At 37.2% G+C, this 15,924-nt stretch overlaps 1 protein-coding gene across 1 annotated transcript in view; it reads right to left on the reverse strand.

The window, feature by feature from the left end:
* Positions 1 to 14,190, reverse strand: part of PMPCB (peptidase, mitochondrial processing subunit beta) — a 50,420-nt gene extending 36,230 nt beyond the window's left edge. Inside the window, exons 1-4 of the mRNA XM_037836471.1 lie at positions 14,072 to 14,190; positions 12,860 to 13,000; positions 12,012 to 12,098; positions 10,566 to 10,695 (exon numbers count right to left, since the gene is read on the reverse strand). Coding sequence (XP_037692399.1) covers positions 10,566 to 10,695; positions 12,012 to 12,098; positions 12,860 to 13,000; positions 14,072 to 14,167 — 454 coding nt within the window. The 5' untranslated portion in view covers positions 14,168 to 14,190. The remainder of the gene's footprint in view (positions 1 to 10,565; positions 10,696 to 12,011; positions 12,099 to 12,859; positions 13,001 to 14,071) is intronic.
* Between the last annotated feature and the right edge of the window lie 1,734 nt (positions 14,191 to 15,924).

The following is a 15,924-nucleotide window of genomic DNA, read 5'->3' on the forward strand; positions in this document are numbered from 1 at the left end:
TGGTGAAAAACTAATCTCTTCAAACACGGTGCTGGGAAAACTGGATGTCCATATACAAAAGACTGAAGCTGGACCCCTACCTCACACCATTTACAAAAATCAACTCAAAACAACTCAAAGACCTAAATATAAGAACCAGAACTATAAATCCTAGAAGAAAACATAGAGAAGCATCTTCAAAACCTTGTGGGGTAATGGTTTCTTAGACTTCACACCCAAAGCATTAACAACAAAAGAAAAAACAGTTAAATGGGACATCATTTAAACTTTTGTTCTTCAAAGGACTTTATCATAAAAGTAAACAGACAACCTACAAATGTGAGAAAGTATTTGGAAACCATATATCCATCTGATAGGGGTTTAATATTCAGAATATATAAAGACATCCCACAACTCAATAAAAGAACAAACAATTCAATCAAAAATTGGGCAAAGGACTTGAATAGACATCACTCCAGAGCAAATATACAAGTGACCAATAAGCACAAGAAAACACGGTCAATATCACTGGTCATCAGGGAAATGCAAATCAAAACCATAATGAGATACAATTTCACACCCACTAGGATGGCTATTATTAACAAAACAGAACATAAAGGTGTTGGTGAAGATGTGTAGAAATTTGAACCTTATACATACCTGGTGGCACTGTAAAATGGTGCAGCTACTGTGGAAATAAATTTTGCAGTTCCTCAGTAGTTAAACAGAGAATTATTATACAACATAGCAATCTCTATTTTCGGTATATACCCAAAAGAAATGAAAGCACGGACTTGAACAGATATTTGTACACCAATGTTCACAGCAGCATTATTCACAAGAGCCTAAAGGTACAGGCAACCCAACTGTCCATCAATAGATGAATAAATAAAATGTTTATACATAAAATGGAATACTACTCGGGCATAAAAAAGGATTATCTTCTGATACATTCTACAATATGGAACCCTGAAGAGATCATGTTGAGTGAAATAACTCAGACACAAAAAGACAACTATTACATGAACTAATATGAAATACCTAGAATAAATAATTTCATAGAGATAGACAGTAGATTACAGGATACTAGGGACCAGGGTGAGAAGGAGAATGGGGAGTTATTGCTGAATGAGAGTTAAGGGATGAATAAGCTGGGGTAATGACTGTTCATAATAGTAGCACAGTATTTTGAATGTAATTAATATTACTGAGTTTTACATTTGTAAGTGGTTAAAAAGGAAAATTCTGAATTGTATATAGATCATTGCAATAAAAAGTATTAAAAAAAAACAAAACAAAAGGACAAGAAATGGAAAATCTCAACAGACCAATAACAAATAGAGATTGAATCAATAATCTAAAATCTTCCAATATAGGAAAGTCTGAACCACATGGCTTTACTGGTAAATTTCACCAAACATTCAAAGAAGAATTAATACCAATGGTTCTCAAACTCATCCAAAAAATCAAAGAGGAAGGAAGATTTTCTAATTCATTCTGCGAGGCCAGCACCACCCTAATACCAATGCCAAAGAGAGATATGAAAAGGAATTTACAGCTCAATATCCCTTATGAAGATAGATGCAAATATCATTAATAAAATACTAGCACACCAACTGCACATCAAAAGCATTATACTCCATGATGGAGAGGGATTTATACCAAGAATGCAAGGGTGGTTTCAAAATAAGAAAATCAAACAGTTAGCACATTACACTAACAGAATAAACAAAAAAAATCTCAATTGACACAAAGAGGCATTTTACAAAATCCAACACACTTTCTTGATAAAAACACTCAGAAAAATAGGAATAGAAGGTAACTTCTTCAACGTGACAAAAGGCAAATATGAAAAGCTCACAGGCAGCAACATACTCAATGGTGCAAGACTGAAATCTTTCCAACATCTGGAATAACACAAGAATGCTCACGCACCGCCATTATACAACATTGTACTTGAAGTTCTAACCAAAGCAATTAGGCCAGAAGAAGAAATTAGACATTCAAATTGGAAAGGAAGAAGTAAAACTTTCACTATTTAGAGGTGACATGATCCTATATTTATAGAGTTCCGAAAACTCTGAACAAAGCTACTAGAGTTAATAAATGAGTTCATCAAAGTGACAGGATACAAGAGCAACATTCAAGAATCAGTAGTGTTTCTATACCCTAGTAATGAGCAATCTAAGGAGGAAATCAAGAAAAAAATTCCATTTACAATAGCATCTAAAAGAATTAAATATCCAGGAATAAATTTAACCCAGGATGTAAAGGACCCATATTCAGAAAACTACAAAACATTGGTAAAAGAAATCAAAGACCTAAATAGATAGAAGGACATATCGTGTTCATGGATTATGATTAAATAATAAGATGTCAATTCTACCCAAACTGATTTACAGAATCAATGCAATCCCAGTCAAAATTCTAATGGCCTATGAAAGATTCCAAATGGAGTCGAGAGGTCACTCTGGTGGACATTCTTATGCACTATATAGATAACACCTCTTAGGCTTTAATGTATTGGAATAGCTAGAAGTAAATACCTGAAACTACCAAACTCCAACCCAGCAGTCTGGACTCCTGAAGACAATTATATAATAATGTAGATTACAAGGGGTGACAGTGTGATTGTGAAGACCTTGTGGATCACACCCCCTTTATCTAGTGTATGGATGAGTGGAGGAATGGGGATAAAAACTAAAGGACAAATGGGGTGGGATGGGGGGATGATTTGGGTGTTCTTTTTTCACTTTTATTTTTTATTCTTGTTCTGGTTCTTTCTGATGTAAGGAAAATGTTCAGAGATAGATTGTGGTGATGAACGCATAAGTATGCTATCATACTGTGGACAGTGGATTGTATATCATGGATGATTGTATGGTGTGTGAATGTATTTCAATAAAACTGAATTTAATAAAAAAAAAAATACAAAAAAACAAAAAACAAAAAAAAATCTAATGGCCTGTTTTAGAAATGGAAAAGCCAATTATCAAACTTATGTGGAAGAGTAAGTGTCCCTGAATAGCCAAAAACATTTTGAAAAAGAAAAATGAAGTGGAAGACCCACACTTCCTGACTTTAAAGTACATTACAAAAGACAAAAAAAAAAAATGAATAATGGGGGGATAAGGGGTATGGGATGTTTTGGGTATTCTTTTTTATTTTTATTTTGGGAGTAATCAAAATGTTCAAAAATTGATTGTGGTGATGAATGCACAACTACATGATACCATGAACCAGTGATTGTACACTTTGGATGATTATCTGGTATGTAAATATATCTCAATAAAACTGCATTAAAAAAAGTGTATTACAAAGCAACAGTAGTCAAAACAGCATGATACTATAACTTATGCAACAAAGGCAATAAACCAAAGCTAAATGTCTATGAGGGGGATATAAGGGTGGGGTATGGGATTCTTGGTAGTGGTGGTGTTGTCTGACCTTATTATTATATTGTATGGTATTTTAATTTTTTTAATCTTTTTATTCTTTTAAAAAATATTTTTGAAGTAATGAATATGTTCAAGTGCTGATTATGGTGATGAATGCACAACTATATGATGAAACTGTGAACAACTGACTGTACACTGTGGATGACTGTATGGTATGAAAATATATCTCTGTAAAATTGCAGGGAAAAATATAAACAGAGGGATACAAGTCCTGGAGAAAATACAAGGAGAGAGATCTACCTATTTACTATTGGTGGGGAAGTAGAATGGTGTAGCCTATCTTGAGAACAGTGTGGTGGTTCCACAAGAAGTTAAGTATGTGGGTGCCATAAGGTCCTGCACCCTCATTATGGGGTATATACTTTGAAAATCTGAGAGAAGGGACATGAATGAACATTTGCACACTAGTGTTTATGGTGGCAGTATTCACTCTTTGCAATGGATAGAGGTAGCCTAGGAGTACAACCACTAATGAATGGAATGGGGAACTGTGGAGTGTGCATACAACAGAACACTGAAAGGCTGCAAGAAGGAATGAAGCTGTGAGACATGCAACTAGGTGAATGCATTTTGAGGAAAGCATTTTGAGTGAAATACACCAGAAATGAAAAGAGAAACAGTATAATGCCTCACTAACATGAACTAACTATAACATGTAAACTCTGAGAATTGAATCTTAGAGCACAGCTTATCAGGAGAACGCTTATTGTAATGGTACCTAGACTGTAAGCTCTTACAGCAGTCAGATTTATTCCTGAGTTGTAATGGTTATCCCTAAATTCTGAGATGCTGAGCTCTTGTGTATAACCTGGTCAGTCTGTGGAACTTTGGGTTTCTATGAGAAACCAGAAACTCAGAGCTAGAGCTTGGCAGCTATGAACGTCAGTAATACCTTATACAGCAACTGTTAAAAAAAGCTGAAAAAGAGTTCAGAACTCAATTAGAGATATGAATGAAGTGGATCTGGTTAGGATTAAGGCAAATCAGACCAAAGTGTAAAGGACAATATTGACTGTGTTTTAAAACTTCAACTTTAGTGTGAGACCAAGGGAAGAGATGTTTATTTGTTGAAGGATCTGTATTTTCTGTAGCACACTAAATAATTTAACTACATCAATTAATGTAATACACCACATCAATAAATCAAAGCCAAAGAACCACAAGATCACCTCGATCGATGCAGAAAAGGTATATGACAAAATTCAACATCCTTTCTTGATGAAAACACTTCAAAGGATAGGAATAGAAGGGAATTTTCTCAATATGATAAAGACAATACACGTAAAACCCACAGCTAACATCAAACTCAATGGGGAGAGACTGAAAGCTTTCCCTCTAAGATCAGGAACAAGACAGGGATGCCCACTGTCACCACTGTTATTCAACATTGTGCTGGAAGTTGTAGCTAGAGCAATTAGGCAAGAAAAATAAATATAAGGCATCCAAGTTGGAGAGGAAGAAGTAAAACTTTCAGTTTGCAGACGACATGATCATATATGTAGAAAATCCAGAAAAATCTACAGCAAAGCTATTAGAGCTAATCAATGAATACAGCAAAGGGGCAGGCTACAAGATCAACACACAAAAATCTGTAGTGTTCTTATTACAAGTAATGTGCAACAACAGAAAGAAATAAAACAACAAAAAAAATTCATTTACAATAGCAACCAAAAGAATCAAGTATTTAGGAATAAACTTAACAAAGGCCACAGAAGACCTATACAAAGGAAACTACAAGAAACTGCTAAAAGAAATTGAAGAGGACCTAAAAAAATCGAATAACATACCTTGTTCATGGATTGGAAAACCAAATATAATTAAGATGTCAATTCTACCTAAACTGATTTATAGATTCAATGCAATACCAATTAAAATCCCACCAACTTACTTTGCAAAAATAGAAAAACCAATTACCAAATTTATTTGGAAGGGCAAGGTGCCTCAAATAGCCAAAAATATCTTAAGAAAGAGGAACAAAGTGGGAGGTCTCACATTACCTGACTTTGAAGCACATTAGGAAGCTAAGTTTTCAAAACAGCACGGTACTGGCATAAGGACAGATATACCAAACAATGGAATAGAATTCAGTGTTCAGAAATAGACTCTCGCATCTACAGACAATAGATCTTTGATAAGGCAGTCAAGCCAAAGCAACTGTGACAGAGCAGCCTCTTCAATAAATGGTGTTTGGAGAACTGGATATCCGTTCCAAAAGAATGAAAGAGGACCCCTATCTCACACCTTATACAAAAATTAACTCAAAATGGATCAAAGACCTAAACATTAGTGCTAAGACCATAAGACTCTTAGAAGAAAATGTAGGGCAATTTCTTAAAGATCTTGATAGGAGGTGTTTCCTAGACCTTACACCCAAAGCACAAGTAACCAAAGAACAAACAGATAAATGGGATCTCCTCAAAATTAAACACTTTTGTACATCAAAAGACTTTGTCAGAAAGGTAAAAGGCAGCCTACACAATGGGAGACAATATTTGGAAACCACATTATCAGAGAAGGGTTTAGTATCTCAAATATATAAAGCAATCCTACAACTCAACAAAAGAAAGACAAACAACCCAATTAAAAAATGGGCAAAAGACACGGACAGACACTTTTCTGAAGAGGAAATACAAATGGCTCAAAATCAAGAAAAAATGCTCACTTTCACTGGTATCAGGGAAATGCAAATCAAAACCACAATGAGGTATCATCTCACACCTACCAAAATGGCCATTATCCAAAAGAACAGAAAATTACAAGTGCTAGAGAGGATGTGGAGAAAGGCACACTTATTCACTGTTGGTGGGAATGTAGAATGGTGCAACCACTCCGGAAGACAGTGTGCCAGCTCCTCAGGAAGCTAAGTACAGATCTGACATATGATCCACCTATTCCATTACTAGGTACATACTCAGAGGAACTGAAAGTTAAGACATGAATGGATATTTGTAAACCAATGTTTATTACGGCATTATTCACAATAGCCACGAGATGGAAACCCAAATGTCCATCAATGGATGAGTGGATAAACAAACTGTGGTACGTACACATGATGGAATATTAGCAGCTGTAGGACAGAACAAAGATATGAAACATATAATAACGTGGATGATCCCTGAGGACATTATGTTAAGCAAAGTTAGCCAGAAACAAAAAGCAAATACTGTATGGCCTCGCTAATACGAACTAACATTAATGAGCAAACTTGGAGAGTTAAAAGCTGATAACGCAGGCTACCAGGAGACAGAAAGACAGCAGAGATCGGGCATTTGATGCTGAAGGACTACAGAATGTTCTGCAGGATTGATGGTATAGATTCAGAAACAGAGAGCATAATATTGTGTGATGTAGGACAATATTGTAACTACACTAAACAAAGATGTCCATGAGCAAAGCTGAAAGAGGTGGGCAAGGGGCATGAATGATACCTGAGGTAAAGATAGAAGATAAAGACTGGGACTGTTTAACATAGCAAAAACTGAAATGGTCAAGGATTGTGACTAAATGTACAAATATAAAACTCTTCTTGCATGTGGGAGAATAAATGAATGTCAACCATGCAGAGTGCTGGAAAGGGGATGGTATTTGGGAAACATATAATCAAAGCAAACTGGAGTCGATGGTCAACAGTAACACTGTAATATGCTTCCATTAAATGTAATAAAGGTAATATACCAAAGCTAAATGTGTATGAGAGGGGGATATAAGGGAAGGATATGGGATTCTTGGTAGTGGTGTTGTTGTCTGACCCTACTATTATATTGTATTGTATGATATTTAATTTTCTTTTTATTATCTTTTTTATTATTCATAAAAAAAAAAAAATTTTTTCATAGTAATCTGTATGTTCAAGGGCTGACTATGGTGATAAATGCACAACTGTATGATGAGACCATGAACAACTGATTGCACATTGTGGATAATTATATGGTTTGTGAATACAGCTCTATAAAATTGTATGGAAAAACATAAACAGGGATAAAAGTGCTGGAGAAAACATGGAGAGAAGGATGTACATATTTACTGTCGGTTAGGAGGTAGAATGGTATAGCCTTTCTGGAGGACAGTGGGTTGGTTCCACACGAAGCTAAGTATGTGGGTGCCATAAGGTCCTGAAACCTCATGAGGGGGCATTTACTTGGAGGATCTGAGAGCAGGGACATGAATGGACACTTGCACACTGGTGTTTATGGAGAGAATATGCATGATTTGCAATGGGAGGAGGTGGCCTAAGAGTATATCAACTGAGAAACAGAATGGTGAACTGTTGTGTGTGCATACAATGGAATACTGAGCAACTGAGAGAAGGAGCGAAGCTGTGAGACATGCAACAAGGTGAATGGAACCTGCAGACAGCATTTTGAGTGAACTACGCTAGAAACAAAGGCAAACACTATAACGCCTCACCAATACGGACTAACAACAATGTGTAAACTCAGAATTGAACCTTAGAGCACAGCTTATCAGGGGAATGCTTATTATAACAGTCCCTAGTGTAAACTCTTACAGCAGTCACATGTATTCCTGAATTGTAATGGCTATCTCCAGATTCCAAGATGCTGATCCCTTTGTGTATAACCTGATCAATCCCTGGAACTTTGGGTATCTGTGTGACACCTGAAACGCAGAGCTAGAATTCAGCAGATAACAAATGTCACTATTAGAACATATAGTAACTGTTAAAAAAGCTGAAAAACAAGTCCAGACTTCAACTAGAGATACCAATGAAGCAGAAGTGGTTAGGCCTAGGGGAAATCAGGCCAAAGGGTAAAGGACAATACTGACTGTGTTTTAAAACCTCAAATTCCATGTGAGATCAAGGGAAGACATGTCTAGTTGATGCAAGATCTATATTTCCTAAACAATTTAACTCATAGAGTTCATTCAAATACCATAATTACATGAAACTTTTAATAGGAATTTAGAGCTGGTAGGTTTGCATAGGTTAGTGTGAAATAGCAACACATCTCAAAGTAATTTGGGCAGAGAATAAAAATATATATGCAGGGCCTCCCTGAGGAGCTGGGGGAAAATGCAGAGGTGTTGGGCTTCCTCACCTGGATTGCTGCTGAGTTCTCACAAACATTGTGGACTGATGGTTTGATGTGCTGAGCCCTCTATCAGGAACTTGCCCTTATCAGGCTCCTCACTGCAAAGGAGAGGCTAAACCTGCTTATAATTGTGCCTAATATCCCCCAGTAACTCTTTGTTGCTCAGATGTGGCCTTCTCTCTCTAGCTAAGCCAACTTGGCGAGTGAACTAACTGCCCTCCCCGCTATGTGGGATCTGACTCCCAGGGGTATAAATTTCCCTGGCAATGTGGGATATTACTCCCAGGGATGAATCTGGACCTGACACTGTGGGACTGAGAATATCTTCTTGACCAAAAGGGGAATGCGAAATGAAACAAAACAAAGTTTCAGTGGCTGAGAGATTCCAAATGGAGTCGAGAGGTCACTCTGGTGGGCATTCTTACGCACCATATAGATAACCCTTTTTAGGTTTTAATGCACTGGAATAGCTAAAATAAATACCCGAAACTATCAAAATGCAACCCAGTAGCCTTGACTCTTGAAGACTATTTTATAGCAATGCAGCTTATAAAGGGTGACAGTGTGACTGTGAAAGCCTTATGGATCACACTCCCTTTATCCAGTGTATGGATGGATGAGTAGAAAAATGGGGACAAAAAACTAAATGAAAAATAGGATCAGCGGGGGCGGGGGATGATTTGGGTGTTCTTTTTTACTTTTATTTTTTATTCTTATTTTCACTTTTTCTGGTACAAGGAAAATGTTCAAAAAATAGATTGGGGTGATGAATGCAGAACTATATGATGGCACTGTGAACAACTGATTGCACACTTTGGATGACTGTATGGTATGTGAATGTATCTCAATAAAATTGAATAAAAAAAGATCGCCATAAGGGAGAAGTAATCAGATGATACAAGCAGAGTTTGAGTATTAGATATCAGAATTGAAAAGAATTTCTGAAACAGATATTCAAGTTGTTTTAAAAAAAAAATACAATCAGACTGTCTAAAATTCACACTTTTTCTTTTTTCCTATTATCATTGTGTATATGCAAGCTTATTTTCTATTTATTTCCTATTTCTCTAGAGCATTGTTATTCTCATGTGGATCCAGCTTCAGAATCACAAAAGGCACTTAATAGAAATGGCTATTTCATTGAAAAAAAAAAAATCATTAAGAACTTTACCAATGGTTTTTGCAATTCAAACTAACACATCCTCCATTGTTATTACTGTTGTTTAAAATGCTAAAGTTAGGGTATCATGTTGTGAAAATTTTATTTCATTAATTTAGAAGAGGTGAAGTTTTTTGCTTTATTTTGTTTGTTGGTTTGCTACTGTTTTGCAATGTGCTGCAGTGATTCTGAAGGCATGTATCTGAGTTCACAGTAAGCCACTTACTAACTATGCATTCTGTGCAAGTCAGACTCTGGGCTTCAATTTCCACAGCTGCAGAGTAGAGACATCTACCCTGCCCATATCAGAGGGTTACTAGACAGATCAAATCAGACAATATATATAAAAGTACTTGTGTAAAGTGCTGTCCAAACGTTATTAATGACAGCCTATTAGAAATCCAAAATGTTAAAAAAATGAAGTTAATTAAACTAAAAAAGGGAACTTAATGCTTAATAATTTCACCAATTAGCACTAAAACTGCTAAATTTTTAAATGGTAAAATGTTTTGTGTAATATCCCTTTAAGAAAGTCAAAACAGTCTACAGACTATATTATCCTGTCAAAATAATTTTCAATTTCTACAAAATAAAAATAAAATCTCTATTTTATTACTATTTAAAGCAGCTGTCAACAATCTTACAAGTAAATATTTTCTTATTTTGCTCAGGACCAACCAAGGAATAAAAACAATTTAAAATGTTTTACAACAAGAGTATGGTTCTGGAGGAAGTCAGTTTGAATTGAGGCTAGACTCTGGTTTGCACAAGTCTTCAAGCCTGTAAATATTGGACATTATTTGTCATACTTAAGAGAATACATAAAAAAGGGTCACTTTCATAACAGACATAATAAAACAGCACCATATTATCTCTGAATCCCTGGTGAAAATTACATAACTGCAGTATAAATAATACCTCTGGGCAAATCTTTCGAGAATGCTTTCGCATAATACACAGTCTGCTCTCTGGACGTATAGGCGTTGAGATGAGCACCCATGTTTTCAATCTCAAGCTCCAGATCTAATTGAGTTCTCTTTTTGGTGCCCTGAAATAACAGAGGAAAACAAAATACATTCTTTTATCGGCCATCTGTTCCAAACACTTAGATAATTAACATGGAGGACATAGGTCTATGTCAGTTCCATGCATGGGTCCAAATTTGGTTTCTAAGGCTTCAAAAATGGTATACATTCAGAGGACCCTTACTTCCCTCCAAAAAAAAAAAAAAAAGCCTTGTTTCAACTTTACAAAACAACTATCAATAATTATTTTATGAAAGAGGGAATATTGCTACCAACTTTACAAAAATGAAGTGAAGAGAATACTGTGAGCAACGGTACACCAACAAATTTAATAACCAGATGGAATGGACAAATTCCTAGAAACACAAATTACCAAAACTAACTCAAAAAGAAATAGAAACTCTGACTAGAACTATGACAAGTAAGGAGACTGAATCAGTAATTAAAAACCTCCCAACAAAGAAAAGTCCAGATCCAGATGGTAAATTCTAACAAACATTTAAGAAGTATTAACATTAATTCTTCTAAAACTTTTCTTTAAAAAATTAAAGAGGAAGGGAAATTTACCAAGTAATGGAAAATATCCCATGTCCATGGATTGGAAGATTTAATATTGTCAAGATGACAATACTACCAAAGTGATATACCACTTCAGTGCAATACCTATCAAAATCTCTGGCGTTTTTGCAGAAAGAGAAAGGCCTATCCTAAAATTCACAAAGATTTTCAAAGGACCCAGGTTAGCCAATACAACCTTGAAAAAGAAGAACAAAGTGGGAGGACTCATACTTTTTGATTTCAAAGCTTACTACAAAGCTACAGTAATCAAAATACTGTGACATGAGCACAGACATCTAGAAAAGTGGAACAGAACTGAAATATTACAAATACATCTTCACATCTAAATCATTTAATTTTCGACAAGGGTGGCAAGACAATTCAACGGGGAACAAACAGCCTCTTCAAAAAATGGTGCTGGGAAAACTTATCTACAAACAAAAGAAGGAAGGTGAACCCTTATCTTACAGTATATACAAAAATTAACTCTAAATGGATCAAAGACCTAAATGTAAGAGACAAAACTATAAAACTCAGAAGAAAACTTAGAGGCAATTTTCATCATTTTGGGTTTGGGTTTGGCAATGATTTCTTAAATGACACTAAAAGCACAAGACAGAAGAAAAAAATATATTATTATTTCACTTAATTGTCCTGAAAAAAATATTTTAAAAATAATAAAAATGAAACATGTATACTTTTGTAGAGTGGTCCCCCTTGTCTTTGAAGAGTGAGATTTTGAGTTTACTGACTCTTAAAGAAAATTAATTTTACAACTTGCCTTGAAAGCCATATGTTCCAGAAAATGAGCTGTTCCATTATTCTTCTCATTTTCATATCGACTTCCAGCATCAATCCACAGCCCAACCTTAATACAATCAAGGAACAATTAAATAAAACATCACTTTCTTTTTCTGGGGGGAGGGTGGAATTCTCCTCCCTCTTCCTGACAAATACTCTCCATTCTTAACACTAAGGTTTTCTTGACCTGAGTGATTTGATAGATCATTTCTACAGACTACATAATGGGATGTTAAAATTTTGGTCATGAGATACTGCTGAGTGCTATATCTTGCCTCCTTCACTCAGGATCCAGATTCTTAGTTCAACTTGTTGCTATAGCCAAGAAACAACTGTCGTATAAAAAACATCAGAGTCTGTCAGAAAACCTAGATTCAAATCCTGGCTCTGTCACATATTAACTGTATGACCTTGGACAAAACCATTTAACTCCGCTGAACCTGGTTCCTCCACTGTAAAACAGCTGTGACAACATCTACCAAAGAATTGTTTCAAAGAACAAATAAGATGATATATGTAAAGACAACTGGCACAGAGTAGCCCAGCAAATGTATCTTTAATTATTATCAATACTACTAACAATATATACTATAATAAGCTACAAAACCAGATGTAAACATTGAAACAGGGCACACATTGTTCTGGGTATGGAAGAATCACTGGAAGAAAGGTTCTCAACCCTGAGACACCTCTCAAGGCAAAATAACTGGCACCATTTTTCAACCACCAGCCAACTGAAGTCCTGGAAGAGTTCAAGATTTAAAAGAACAATTTGCTGTCTACTCATGAAGCTTCACTCAAACAGAGAAGGTTGCCTGAGTCACTTACCGTGCATGTTGAGAGCCCAGAGTCTTCAGAGGCCACTCTAAGTCCATTTTCCAAACGTGTTACTCGTGTTTCAGGAACATTCAGAACAACTTGTGTAGCTGCCCGTGTACTTCTCAATCTGTTCCCTCCAGAATACAACAACTGACGGGAGGAGGGACACATTACTATTCTGATATCAAATGTTGATTAGAAAATCCAAATCTCAAAGAGACTCTTTCTAGAAAGTAATCTTTCCTTAACTTTGGTTCCTTTGGGAGCCACACATTTGCCTGGCCTAGGAACATTCCTTAACCAACCACTCTCCCAAAGCCAGCAACATGACTATAAACACCTGCTTCCCTCAGGGAAGAAGAACAGTTACTACCATTATCCAGAGAAGACAGTGGCTTTATTTCACTGTCTCTCCAAGGAATGTTTCATATTCGTTATGGAGAGAAGAATCAGGAAAAAAAAAAAAAAAAAGGCACAGAAAGAAAGCGAAAAATATAAAAATACAAACACACAACACAGAACTGAAACGTGGGTTTTCTTGTTCTAGAAAAACAAAGGATTTTGAAAAAAATAGAAAAAGGGAGGAAAGGAAGAACCACAGGTGCTCAAGATCTACTCTGTGGCTGATGATTGGTTGACTATGGACCATTCGCAGTTTCTTTTCCTTTATATATATATGAAGGTCCCATATTCCTGGTAGAAAGCTATGGGTTCTTTCAGCATGAAAATGCACATACAGACAAAATTTTACTTTGGCTATCCCGGGGTTCGCAGAGAAGCCCACTCACGCGCTGAAAATGAGGCAGCTCAGTCAGGTTAAAAAACAAAAAACAAAAAAACCCTCCAGGGCGGTAGCTACCTCATTTATTAATTCCCCCAATTTGCAACCACTGTGCTTTAGGTAGTCTACATACACTCCTTATAATGACTCCTCAGTAACTGGGCGAGGGAGGAGGGGGCGATGACCAGGGTGGCCCCACACGTCACACGCGGCGGTTTACCAAAACCAGCCCAGCCCGGGTCAGAGTTTAGGAACTCCAAACAGCCTACTGCCCGGCGTGTCCGCGTCTGGAAGGCCCAGTCCGATCCGCCACGGGCCGAAAGCCTGCGACTCAACTCCGCCGCGGGGGTCAGACGGGAAAGACCGGGCTTCCCAAACCCAGCTCCTCGAAGAGAAGTCCCAATCGCGGGCAGCGTATCGATAAGGGGAGGGAAACTCACCCGCCCGGGGGAGCCTCGGACCAGAAGTCTGTCAGTGAAACCCCAGAGCCGCCGCCTCGCAGCTGGCAACAAAACAGCTCGTGCAACCGCAGCCATCTCCGATGGGGATAAGGTTGAGAATGTGCTTCCGGGGTCGTGACCTACAGGAGGTGGAGGGAGGCCCCACCTAGTGGCCATGATGAGAATGACGCTCATTCGAAGTGGTGGGAGGAAACCCTCACAGAATACAGAGCAGTCTACACTGAGTAACACGGATTAGGAAGTTTGTAGGCTCTTGTATCATCAGTCACTTTTATCAACCGCCGACGGCCTGCAAGGCACAAATGTGGAGGAGTTAAAAGCAGCTTAGTGCGACATATTATCCCATTGGCGGCTGGAACTGTTTGGAAAAAGGAAATAAGATCCCTAACTCAAGCGCTTAGTGGGAGAGACAGATATGGTGAAAGGTGGGAAAGATGAATTCAGTGTTGACCCCTATTCACTCCTCAAATCTTTGCAGTCTGGCTCTCCATGCCAGCCCATAGAAATTGCTGTTGGTAGAGCCACCAATTGCTGAAAGATGGACATTTTTACAGACCTTATCTTACAATTCTTTTGGCAGGATTTGACATTGTTGGCTTCATTTAAACTCTCTTTTCTCATTGTATTTTGGACCTCCTCTTTCTCATGGTACCTTTTCCACCTTCCTTGGCTCCTCTGTATTCACAGATCCCTTAAAGAAACTAAAAATAGCAAGCACTTCCTAACTATATGTTCACTTTAGGGATGTGGAAAAAGAAGTAAAATAATTTGCCTGAGGTCATGCTACTTATAGCAGACTATCTGGCCCCAAAGCCTGTGCTCTTAACCCTATATCTTATTGCTCTAAAAGTCAGTGTTCCCCAAGATTCTGCGCCTAGGTCTCTTTTATTACTACACACTCCCTCTGACAGTTTTCACTTCCACAGGAAGACTTCTCTGATATTCACCCCAGTACCACTTGAGTGCCGGGCCCACTTAGCTATTCGACTACTGAACAACTGCATTTGAATATCACATGAGCACCTCAATCTCAACTCATCCAAAATGGAATTCACTGTCTTGCCCTTAAATCCTTTCCTATATTTCCAATATTAGTTAATGACACCTCCATTCATCCAGATGCCCAAATCAGAAACCCATGTCATCCTAAGATCCTCTCTTTTATCCACCCACCACATCCAATTGATAGACCCTTTTCAGGCCTCGAATCTGCTCCAGTCCTGTTGTAGCAGTTTTTCACATGCTGCCTGAGAGAATTTATTAGAACACAAGTCTTAGCATGGGAGGGCCATTATGAAAAATCCTCCAGTGACTCCCATTGGTCAGAATACAGCAAAGCCTGCTTAGCATAGTAGATAGGGCCTTTTATGATCTGACTACCACTTATTCCTTCAGGGTCATCTCTCTCACAGGTTCAAACAACAGGATCCATTATATAAAAAAGGAGTATCAGAGTCATCCCTTTATGTTTATAAAACAAATGTGTATTGACATTAATAAGGAAATACAAATGTGCATACAGCTATACAAACATATTTAGGTATAATCACAGGAAGCACCTGGGAAATTTTCACAAGAATTTTTATTCACCTTTAAATATTATCAATTTTAAAATGTTACTTTTACAGTCAATATCTTACAACATAAAGCCCATAGAAATTAAGAGCACCGTAGTGGAAGCAAGACATCGAATTTCTTTACTGATACCAAAATTACCTTGCATACTCACCAGTGCCACTTCTATTAGACCTCACGTACATGAAAAGGACTGGCACTTGTTGTCTAGGTCCTTAATCATGCTCAGAAGACAGCACTGGAAAAAAAATATATTT

The sequence above is a fragment of the Choloepus didactylus genome, chromosome 5, assembly GCF_015220235.1.
Source record: "Choloepus didactylus isolate mChoDid1 chromosome 5, mChoDid1.pri, whole genome shotgun sequence".
Taxonomy (NCBI): domain Eukaryota; kingdom Metazoa; phylum Chordata; class Mammalia; order Pilosa; family Megalonychidae; genus Choloepus; species Choloepus didactylus.